This window comes from Castor canadensis, chromosome 10 (assembly GCF_047511655.1).
Source record: "Castor canadensis chromosome 10, mCasCan1.hap1v2, whole genome shotgun sequence".
In the NCBI taxonomy this organism is placed as follows: Eukaryota; Metazoa; Chordata; class Mammalia; order Rodentia; family Castoridae; genus Castor; species Castor canadensis.
The window spans coordinates 148,208,975-148,220,735 of NC_133395.1; the positions used below are offsets into that span (position 1 = coordinate 148,208,975).

At 45.2% G+C, this 11,761-nt stretch overlaps 1 protein-coding gene across 2 annotated transcripts in view; it reads left to right on the top strand.

Moving 5' to 3' along the window:
- Positions 1–11,761, top strand: part of Rab7a (RAB7A, member RAS oncogene family) — a 64,951-nt gene that overhangs the window by 51,324 nt on the left and 1,866 nt on the right. For both annotated transcript variants that reach the window (XM_020179549.2, XM_020179550.2), the window contains exons 4-5: positions 6,683–6,901; positions 7,730–7,858. In XM_020179549.2, the coding sequence (XP_020035138.1) occupies positions 6,683–6,901; positions 7,730–7,858 (348 nt within the window). The remainder of the gene's footprint in view (positions 1–6,682; positions 6,902–7,729; positions 7,859–11,761) is intronic.

Consider the following 11,761-nt stretch of genomic DNA (forward strand, 5'->3'; position numbering starts at 1 on the left):
TACTGCTCTCACTGACCTGCCTTGTGTGTGTTTCTGCAGCCCACAGGCCCTTTTCTCATATCCACTCCTGTCTTGAAGACTCCAGTGTTTAGCTAGATGGTATCTTTGACACTTGTGTCCCCATAGCGGTTGTTCCTTCCTGTGTCACCCAGATGTCATCCCTGGAAGACCCAGTCTCTAGAGTGTTCTTACGCCTGCTACAGTTCTAGCAAACCTCTGGCAAGGAGCAGGGGCGTGGGAAAATGTGCGAATAATGCAGAATAAAAGTAGATGCTTCAGGCTGGGGGGTGAGGAGGGGGGCTCAGTGGCAGGACACTTGCCCAGCACACGCAAGGCCCTGGGTTCCATCCCAGCACTACAAGGGGAAAAAAGCTTTTACATGTGTTGGCCTCAAGCTGTGGCATACCTCTAGAGCATAAGGGTTCTTAACACCTAATTGACCACACTTCCAGAAGAGACTAATACAGCTCTCCTCATCCTACTCACACATATGCGGAGAGATTTTCAGAATATACCTAAAGTTTAAAGAAGTCAAACTTGGGCCATGGCTCAAGTGCTAGAGTGCTCGAGACCCTGACTTCAAACCCCAGTACTACCAAAAAAAAACTTGGGAGAAAGCAAGGTTCTAGACTGAAGGAACAAAGAGGAAGTGGAAGCAGTGACAGGGTCAGGAGCTCCTGCTGGTTACTGGGTGTTTATAAGACAGAGTGGCTTTCTCAGCCACCTGGGGCATGAGTAGGGCTAGACACCGTGTGGGCCTGAGGAAGGGTGTAAAAGCAGGACTGAGAGACCTGAGGCCAAGGACATAGCAAAGCTTGTGGGAAGCAAATGTGGTGTTTGCCTCCTAGTTGGAGACTTCAGTCCCACTGAGATTCCACCTGTGTGGATGCTAAGTTTGTACTCTGCAAGGATTTAGCATAAACTCCTGTCATTGCTGGCAAAAGCAAAGACCATGCTACAGGGACATTTGATAGATGGACTCATTTCCATTTGAGGAGATAATGTAGTACAAGAATGCTCATAACAACTAGTTTAAAAAAAAAAAGGATAGAAACCATAATGAAAATGGACACCATGAAATGAGGATATGGAAAACTCAGAACTTCAAGAAGTGAGAAAATAGTATTGAAATAAAGTAAACGAACAGTTAAGTTACAGAAAACGGTAAATTTTTTTTTTTTTTTGTGGCACTGTGCTTTGTACTCAGTGCCTCACACTTGCTAGGCATGAGCTCTACCACATGAGCCACCCCACCAGCCCTTTTTGTGTTGAGTATTTTTGAGATAGGGGCTCTCGAACTAGTTGCCTGAGCTGGCCATGAACCACACCCCTCCTGATCTCTTCCTCCTGAGCAGCTAGGATTACAGCTAGAGCTGAGCACATTTCTTAAAACTTTCAATTGCACAACACCAAGAGGCAGAAATCTCTCAGAACAAAGGAGCAGTGATTAGATTGAGGAGTTCTCCACCACAGTAGAGGCTGCGGGGAGCAGAGGGGCTTTCGGGTGCTAGGGAAGGTGCAGACTGAAGACTTTCTGAGTACCAGCAACAGCACCTGTGTCCCAAGAGAAAGGGACTTGTGAAACTGAGGTGTGGTTTTGCAGCCCTGTGGGCAGAGGGATTCAGAAGTCAGAGGCCAGCTCCTACTAAGTTAGAGCCTTGAGAGCTACAGGGCATGGAGTGGGGAAAGGCCTCACACTCCTGAATGGAAAGGCTGGTCCTCGTGCTTGTGCAGCCAGGTTCTCAATAGAGAAGCCAATGGAAGCCGTCATCACCTGTGATCAAGGAGTCATCATCATGATCTGAGAGCCCCATGTCATTTTCAGTCAAAGATAATAAAAGTAAGAAAGCAAGACATCGTCATAAAGAACAGCAGAACCCTTCATGGTGATTCAGACTGTTTTTTCTATTTTAGAAACAAAGTAGAAACAGAACTTTAGTTACCCAAGATGAGTGAGTCCTAGAGAGCTGGTGCCAGTGGCTCACGCCTGTAATCCCAACTGCTTAGGAGGCAGAGATCAGGAAGATCACAGTTCAAGGCCAGCAGGCAAAAGTTAATGAGACCTTATCTCAAAAAATACCCAACACAAAAAGGGATGGTAGGGTGGCTAGCAAGCGTGAGGCCCTGAGTTCAAACCCTGTTACTGCCAAAAAAAGAAAAAAATAAGTTCTAGAGAGTTGTACAGCACAGTGCCTGTAGTTATAATGCTGTGTTGCAAAAATTTTAGGTAAAGTCGATTTTATATTGTGTATTAGGCATACCTCAATTAACTGGTTTTTAATTAAAAAAAAAAAAAAAAAAAAAAGCCCTGCCCAGGCACATTATGGCTCATGCCTATAATCCTAGCTATTTGGGAGGCTGAGATTGGGAGGATTATGGTTTGAGGTTGGTCCAGGCAAATCGTTCACAAGACCCCATCTCCAAAATAACCAGAGCAAAATGGACTGGAAGTGTGACTGAAGAGGTAGAGTACCTGCTTTGCAAGTACAAAGCCCTGAGTTCAAACCCCAGTCCTACCAAAAAGAAAAAAAGCACATTGCATCTGAAGAGAAGAAACCCAGCACTGTCCTCATCAAATAAACAAAAAGCAGGCAATGTAGATTTGGGGGAAAATAAATAGAGCCTTTGAAAATGAAATACAGTAATACAATAACCAAAATTTGGAAATTCCAAGTTTTAACAGCAGGTTGTATATATCAGAAAAAGTCTGGAAGGAAGGAAGATGTCAGGAAGCATGATGAGGAAAGAAGATTCAATGAGGTCAGGTCCATTTTTAGGGGTGTGTGTGCTGGGGCCTTGTACATGCTAGGTACAAAAGAGACTCAAAAGCACCAGGGAAAAAGCAGAGCTGGGAAGGAGCAGTGGTGAAGCTGATGCTGATCTTCCCGTAGCAGGGGCAAAGACCACGGGCTGAGGATGGTGCTGGAAGGAATGGCCCCTACTGGAAGCACTTGCATGGGGGAAGACTCCATCATAGATGCTAGTGTCAGAGGTTAAAGGATGTACCTCAGTCAGAGGAGAGTGATCTCACGTAGGGATGTCTGCCATATGGAAGTAAACTGACCAGTAGAATTATAACTCTAATCTTAAAGAGTACAGGGTTGAAGTATAGCTGACTGGTAGAGTGCTAGCCTAGCATATGGGAAGCCCTGGTTTCCATCCCTATAGCACTACCAAAAAAAAAAGTATGTAACCTGTATACTATTGCAGTTGTCCCTTGGTATACACTCTAGGACTTCTAGGACATCCCTACTCCCACAGACACCAAATTCCAGAATGCCTGAGTCTCTTGTATAAAATGGCTATGCTGTATTGTTTAGGAAATAATGAAATGACAAGGAAAAAGAAGTCTTTATATCCATATCAATGCCATGGTTACACTCCTCAGGTACGGATCCCAGAGATGGAGGGCCAACTATGTAAGGAAACCAAGATTGGAAGCATCTATTTTAATGTGCAGGAGAGATGAGTGACTACTGTGTTTTTGCTTTTTTAAGTTCCTGATATTGTTCAGGAAGAAGCTAGCAATCAGTTAGTATTAGAGATTGATAGAATCAACTGTGTGAAAACTTTAAAGGGAACTTAGGAAGCTATAGTAATTTAAGCAGTGGTACTGGTACAGAGGTACAGATGAATCATCAGATGGAGGATGTGGACATAAAGCTCACCTTGCCCAGAATGCTGTCAGACAGGGAGAAAAGAGTTGTGTCTGGAGGGCCAGATAGCCAGAGGCTGCAGGACTTCAAGGTGGAAAACCACAAGTGAAAGCTTTCAGATAGAAAGTACAGACTATTTTTGACCTTGGGCATTTAAAGTAGAGTAAACACAAATTGTAAAAGATTGAGAATTGATAATAGACCACATGAAATTAAACATCTGAGCAATAAGATTCCCAAATAATAAAAATAAGCCACCAAGCCAGGAGCATAGTAGCACCCAAATGACACAGCTTGTGGATAAATGAGCAAATGACCTCAAGAGGAAACTCACAGGAGAAACCTTTATGACCCAGTGGCCTGATTTCAGTGAACACCAAATTTAAGAAGCTGGCAAAACCAAGTTTTGGCCAGGCATGGAGACTCATACCTATGATCCCAGCACTTGGGAAAATGTGGCAGGAGGATGAGAATTCAAAGCCAGCCTGGCTACATAGCAAGACCCCATCTCTAAAGGAAAAAAAATAAATAAAGATTTTGTCTAGAGTGTAGGTAGGAAAGCATTGTCCTTGCGGAGAGTATGGATGAATGGATGTGGTTTGGCTCTTCACTGTGGACATGGCTTCACCAGCAGTCTGGCCGTCCTGCCTAGGCCATGGGCACAGGGTAAGAAGATTGTTCACTGCAGCCTTATATGAGCTAGTGAAAAGCTACAAGTAACTCAGGTAACTGGGAATAAGTTGTAGTGTATGAAGACCCTGGAATACTATATAGCTTTAACTTTGAAAATACCATTTGGGTAAAACATTTCCTCAGGAGCCATTTACTTCTGGGGAGGAAGGAAAGGAATGCCACAGTGAAGATTTTACAATGGCAGGTGTTATATTTGCCACCTCAGGGCTGGGAGTGTGGCTCATGGTTAACAGTGCACTTAGCATGCTTAAAACTCTGAGTACCATCTCTAGCAACACCCCAAAGAGAAAGTTTTGTCACATCAGAGTTAGTGGGTGAATAAATATGGGTGTACTATTGAATGTAGAAAACAAAAATATTTTATATAATAAAATATTTAATTTAGATTGCATGCAGCTCAGTGGTGGAGTGCTTGCCTCGCATGTGTAAGACACTAGGTCCCACCCCAGCACCACAAAAAAAAAAAAAAAAAAAGATCACAGTAGACATGGGATTGAAGTTTAATGTTGGTAACTTAGTAGAAATAACCCCTAATTTTCCAACTTTTCTTTCTTTTTTTTTTTGCAGTATTGGGGCTTGAACTCAGGCCTTATGCTTGCTAGACATGTGCTCTACTGCTTGATTCAGTCCATCAGCCACCAACTTTTCTTTTTTTTCTTCATTCTGTGTATCTGAATTCCAAATAACCATTTGGTTCTACCTGAGAGCAACAGAGTTCTCATGCAGTACTTGTCCTGAGATTCTGTATAAGGATGTTTGAAATGCAGAAAGAGCTCCATATATGAATGTTCATTGCTGGGTTACTTTTGATCATGGGAAATTGACTGTAGTGTTTTTTAAAAATAGGAATGGGTGCTTAACTGAGTTTTTTTGAGATAGCAAGGCCATGACATGAGCTGTTGTGGGAGAGCATGCCACGGTGTCCTGCAGGGCAGAGTATGAGTGACACAGGAGGGCGTGGAGGTGGGCACAAGGTGTCAGCTCAGTCCAGAAAGGCCATGACAGGTTGCGGGAAAGAAACTTGCCTCCTGAGGAGCTCCATATGGGAGAATACCAGAGGCCCCTTTATTTTTTGTTTTTGTTTTTACTTTTGCAAAAAGCATCTTTACCAAATGTTTGCATAATATTGTTACTTCCCTAATGGTCATTTTTAAAAATTTGTCCAAGCCTAGATTTGAGTTCTGTTTTTAAAACTTTGTTTTCTACTTTCCCTTTAGAGAAATAACGGTCTGTTTCTACTTTCCCTGTGTCTGACACAGTTCTTGATTTTGTTCCACCTTGGTACCCTTCTATGAGAAAAGGGTCATTTTTCCACGCACACAGGAGGAACATTGGGAAATGAGAAAAGCACAGAGACAGCACCACAGTGACCCCTGTGGTCTGCACTGTCCCTGCAGATCCTGTCTATCTCCGTGTCCTCCCTGTTGTGATTCCTCTTGTCCTCACGTCATCGTCACATGTCTCATTCAGTCTGGATGGCTGCCAGTGATCTCAGTGATGAGGAGATCCAGCCTTGGTTTTTGAACCCTTGGATGTACTGTGGGGTGAAAGTCGCCACAGGTCTCTAGAACATGCTGTTAGCTTTAGTGTGTGCTCTTCTCATCTTTCTCCAGCTCTGTCAGGAGTTTGGGATGATTTTGTTTTTTAATTAAGTTATAAATGAAGTAAAGCATACTGAACTTTTGTTTATGTAAAAACATATAAAAGTACAATTGAGCGGGGGCTGGGGGGAGTAGCAATACTTTAAACTCAGGGCCTCATGCTTGCTATGCAGGCTCTCTGCCACTTGAACCACCCCTATAAATGCCAATTCAGTGAGTAATCACCTCCTTTTATTTCCATTACCCCTATAAAGGCTGGGCATGGTGGTGCACATCTTGTAATCCCCACACGGGTAAGGCTGAGGCAGGAAGATCCTAAGTTCCAGGCCAGCCAGGCTGCATGGTGAAACCCTGTCTCAAAAACAAACAAACAAAAAACCCCAAAACCACACCCCTATAAATTTCCCAGAGTATGTAAGTCCACAGCTTAGATTTTACATACATACCTACCCATGTGATTGCTACCTAGGACAAAATGGAAAAATTTCTAAAGTTCTAGATAAGGAACTCAGTTTCCCCCATTCAGAGATGTGCACACTTTCTCGTAAGTTGTCAGGGCCGGCTGTTTTGCATACTGTGGTGCTGAAATCTTCCTGAAGTCACTTGTCTTTGTAGGTAGCCTACAGTTGGGCTTGTTTCTGTCATACCGAGCATTCATACTCACTCATACGAATTCTCTCTCTCCTCTGGTGCTCTGCCTATATCCCCCAAGTTGCAAATGTTCTCTTGCAGATCTGGGACACAGCCGGTCAGGAACGGTTCCAGTCTCTTGGTGTGGCCTTCTACAGAGGTGCAGACTGCTGCGTTCTGGTGTTTGACGTGACTGCCCCCAACACGTTCAAAACTCTTGATAGCTGGAGAGATGAGTTTCTCATTCAGGCCAGTCCCCGGGATCCTGAAAATTTCCCTTTTGTTGTATTGGGAAACAAGATTGACCTTGAAAACAGACAAGTAAGTGCAAAAGATGGCAGGAGTTGTCACAGACACCTGCTCCTCCCATGCCTTTGGATTTGGAGGGTTCTCTATTTGACCTAGATGGTTTGGGAAGGTGCTGGTGGGAGAGCTCATCATCCTGGGGGGTGCCCCCCTCAGCCCAGCCACCTTTTGAGAATCTGGGTCAGCTGGCTTGGTTTTAAGTCCCCAAGGTGCCCCCAGCCAGCCATTGCTCCCTGAGCCTAAATTCCCTTTCTGCATTCTGAAGGGGAGGGAGTTAGGTTTTGTCATTCTCAGAGGCCAGCATGGGTCTCCATGTATGCAGATTGCTACGGGCTTTGAATAGAATCGCTCTGTTGTGTTTTCAGACATTTCTGCTGGAAACATATTCTTTCATTAATTATACCTGTTTATTTCTGACCATCTTCCTCTTTGCCCCTTCCTAAGACTTAATGCTTGTCTCTTGGCTGAAGTGGGTGGGGAGGGGGAAGGAATGAGAATGTGTGAGGCACAAGAGTTATGGAATCCTGCCACAAGTGTGTGTGACCCAGGTGCAGGAGAAAGCATTGCAACACAACACCAAGCTGCTGGGGACTCAGGAGAGACAGTTCCCTTCCTACTCCACTGCTCTTGTTCCTTCACAAATGGCTTTGAGTTTGGATTTGGATCCCAGCTGTGCTGATAAGAGCCAGCATAGTGACTTGGCAGGTCTGCCCCACATCCTCACTCCAGCTGTTTTCTCACCTGTGTACTGCAGAACAGGGATGTGACCCTTCCTGGGAGGACTGATTCAGTGCCTGCTGCATATGTTAGGAGTGCACATATGCCCTGCTTTTCCCCTTGCAGGTGGCTACAAAGAGGGCACAGGCCTGGTGCTACAGCAAAAACAACATTCCCTACTTTGAGACCAGTGCCAAGGAGGCCATCAATGTTGAGCAGGCCTTCCAGACAATTGCAAGGAATGCCCTTAAGCAGGTAAGTCTTCAGGCTCTGCAGCTGTCTGGCACCCTCTACTGATGGTCTGGCACTGATCAAGCCCTGCCTGGTATTTGTCTTTGATCATATGTGCTTATCTGGGAAGGCAATGGTGTGTTCCACCTAAGTCCCAGGAGATCCACTCTTGTGGATCTGATGACATCAGAGTCATCTGATGCCAGGAGGCCCCTGACCAGATTGCTGCTTCTGTTTAAACACCAGCCAGCCCTGCTATCACTTGTTAGATCTTGTTTTGTTGGTGGTGCGACTGGGATTTGAACTTAGGGCTTTAATCTTGATCCACACCCCCAGTCCATTTTGCTTTGGTTATTTTGGAGGTGGGTTTTCAGAAACCATTTGCCCGGGCTAGCCTTGAACCTTGATCCTCAATCCTCCTGATCTCAGCATCCAGAGTAGCTAGTATTACAGGTGTGAGACACCAGTGCCCACCTAGATCTTGTTTTTATTTGTTTAACTTTTTTTTTGGCAGTACTGGGGTTTAAACTCAGGGTCTCATGCTTGCTAGGCAGGCAGTCTACCACTTGAGCCACTCTGCCAGCCCTTTTTTGTGTTGGGTGTTTTTAAGATAGGGTTTCATGAACTGTTTCCTCGGGCTGGCCTGGAACTGTGATCCTCCTGATCTCTGCCTTTCAAGTACCTAGGATTACAGACATGAGCCACTGGTGCCCGCTTAGATCTTGTTTTTAAAGTCACACCTGCACTTCTGTCCTTCACCTGCTTTTCAGGGAGTGGCAGTGATTACATGAGGTGGACGCACTCGACTCATAGACCAGGAAGCCCCTTTTCCCTGGGATACCTAAGGAATACAGACAAGAAGTAAAATGCAGGAAAACTCCTGTGATGTGAGCTCTGTGTGCAACAATACATTAAGGCAGGTCATGAGGTAGTCACATGTGATACAGTAGGTGTGGGGCTGCAGAGAACACTTAGGAGCCAGGTGGTGGCTATAAAGGACAAGGCAGGTTCTGCTGTTGATAGCATTGGTTCTCAGCTGGACAGGACATCTGGCTATGTGGGTGGGAGATATTTGGGACAGGTTGTTCCAACAGAATCTTGGCATGAAGTAGCTGCACAAAGTGCTGTGTGATGAAAGGGACAGGCCTGCCCAACGAGGGTTGGGCACTCAAACACCAGGAGAGACCCTCCAGGAAACAGTCTACAGGTTGACTTCCATGCAAACCTGGGACCCTCCTGCACAAAAACACTTGTAGGGAAGTTTTTTCCACCTATCCTTTGTTGACCAGCATTGCTGTCAGTTTCTCCCTTACCCTAACTGTTCCTACAGCCTTGCAGTACTCGGTGATTTGAACTAAGCTGGTTCAAGTGCAGGATGTGTTTCATCACTAAGAGATGATGCCAGGTCGCTTTCTCCGGAGAGCTAGCCACCAGCTCCATCTTAGCAATGTGGGTTTTCTTTCTCCTGCCTTTCTACCAGCAAGAGATGAGCGTCATCTGTAACTGATACTGTGGCAGGCTCTGGGCATCAGTTGCTGCTTTTGGGGCTATTGTCCTCTGAGCTTCTCTCCCTGGGTTGGCTACTGGGTCCCCCTGGGTGATGGCCACCACATAGCACTTGGGAGGGCCTGTAGAAGTTCTCATCAGCTCTGATTGAATTAAAATTAACTTCACCTTCCTTCCAGGGGACTTTTCAAAGTCTGGTGGCTTTTTTTTTTCTTGCAGTACCAGGGTCTGAACTTGGATTTGCACTTGCTAGACAGGTGCTCTGCTTGAGTCACACCTTCAGCCCCTCTGCTGATTTTTACATCTTTCAGCCATAGAAAGTAAGTCATCTGCCAGGCCCCAGTGGCTCATGCTGTATGTAATCCCAGGTTCTTGGGAGGCTGAAATCAGGAGGATTGCACTTTGAGTCAGCTTGGGCAAATAGTTCACGAGACCCCATCTCCAGAATTGCCAAAGCAAAATGGACTAGAGGTATGGTCAAGTAGTAAAGTACCTGCTTTGCAATTGTGAAACCCTGAGTTCAAACCCAGTCCCATCAAAAATAAAATAAGTAATCTTAGCCAGGCATCGTGGTGCACACCTCTAACCCCAGCAATGGGGAGGTTGAGGCAAGAGGATTGTGAATTTGAGGACAGCTTAGGCTACATACTGGAAGTCTGACTTAAAAAATATGAATGTGTTATTCTGTAATCCAGCTGGAATTTGCTTTGAGTTGTGGCAAGGAATAGGAATACGCCTTTTTATTTCAGAGAACTAGCCAGTTTTTCCAATATTAGTAAGTATTGTGAAATAAATCTTTTCCTCCACCCTGTTGAGCTGAACCATGACCTGTGTTAATTTTGTTGCATTTCTGCCTTTTCCTCCCTTGACACCCCCTCCCCCAAGTAAAATCCTGCTGAAATTTTTTTCTGTTTTGGTGCTGGGATCAAACTTACCATCTCAGGCATGCTAGGCAGGCTCCCTACCACTGATGGGCTCCATCCCAGCCCATTCTGGTGAGATTTTTGTTGGATTGCATTAGTCTTGGGCTGCCATAAGATAGTACCACAGATGGTGGTATAAAGAGCAGACATCTTACTTTCCTACAGTTCTGGAGACCAGGATTATGGTGCTGGCAAACTGGATATCTGGTGAGGGCTGTCTCTCTTCCTGACTTCTGTATTCTCACAGGGACTGCCCTTGAGAGGGCAAAGGCCAGCAGGCCCTTTGGGTGTCCCCTCTCAAGAAGAGCACTAACCCTGTGGGACCAAACCTTACTCAGATAACCTAGTTTAACCTTTATTATTCTAAACAAAGCACACTGGGGTTGGGTCATCAGCACACCAAGTTGGGGGGTGGGGAGAGGGGGCACCACCATTCTGCCCACAGGAGCTATTATTTTAGGTTTCACTTTATATCGTTCAGTAAGGTAATTTCTCGAACCCTTTGCCTTTTATGTTAAATGTATTCCTAGGCACTAGTGGGAAATACAAAATGTTGCTATCTATAATAGGCAAAAAGTAGAATCACCTCAAATATCCCACCAACTGATGAGTGAATAAACAAAAGTGGTTTGTCATGTGCTAGATGTCCTTCCACCATAAGAAGGATGAAGCACTGATGATGATGCTGCGTGGAGGCCAAGTGAGGGGAGGCCAGTCGCAGAAGACCCCAGAAGTGTGTGGGGCTGGAGTGCAGCTCAGTGGCACAGTGCTTGCTTAGCATGTCTGAGGCTCTGGCTTCGATCCCCAGCACTGCCAAAAGAAAAAAAACCATTGAGACAGCAGCCTGGGTGTGGGGTGGCTGCTAATGAGCACAGGATTGCTTTTTGGGGTGATTGAAGAGGACAGTAAATACACTACAACCACTATTGTGCACTGTATGATACGTAAGTTACACCCCAGTAAAGCTTTTATTTTTTTTCTTAAATATGTATTTCCAGGTGCTTTCTACTTTTATAGCTATTCAGTACTTTCTAAAGAACTTTTTTTGTGGTTCTGAAGATGGAAACCCATGCTAGGCAAGCTGGTCTACTACTTGCTGTATCCCTGCCCTAGAGAACTCTGGATGAATAGAAACAGACCCTATAGTATCTTCAGAGCTGAGAGTGGTGGCTGGCACACAGGTACTCTGTGATGGTGTTACACAGTATTTCCTGCACCCAAACTTGCAGCCCTGCTTCTCACTGGAAACAGGTTCCTTCAGTATCAGGTCCCCACTCTGGTCTCATCATATGGGGAGTGAAATCACCTGCAGGTCTCCTCTGCTCCTGAACCTGCAGCGTTTGAGAGGCAAACCTCTATCAGACCTTGGGGAGAAAAGGAAAGTACACTGTGCACTATCAGCCCAGAAAAATGAGTGGGAGGCTGGGTGCTAGTAGCTCATGCCTATAATCTTAACAACTTGAGAGGTTGAGATTGGGAGAATTGTACTTTGAGGCAT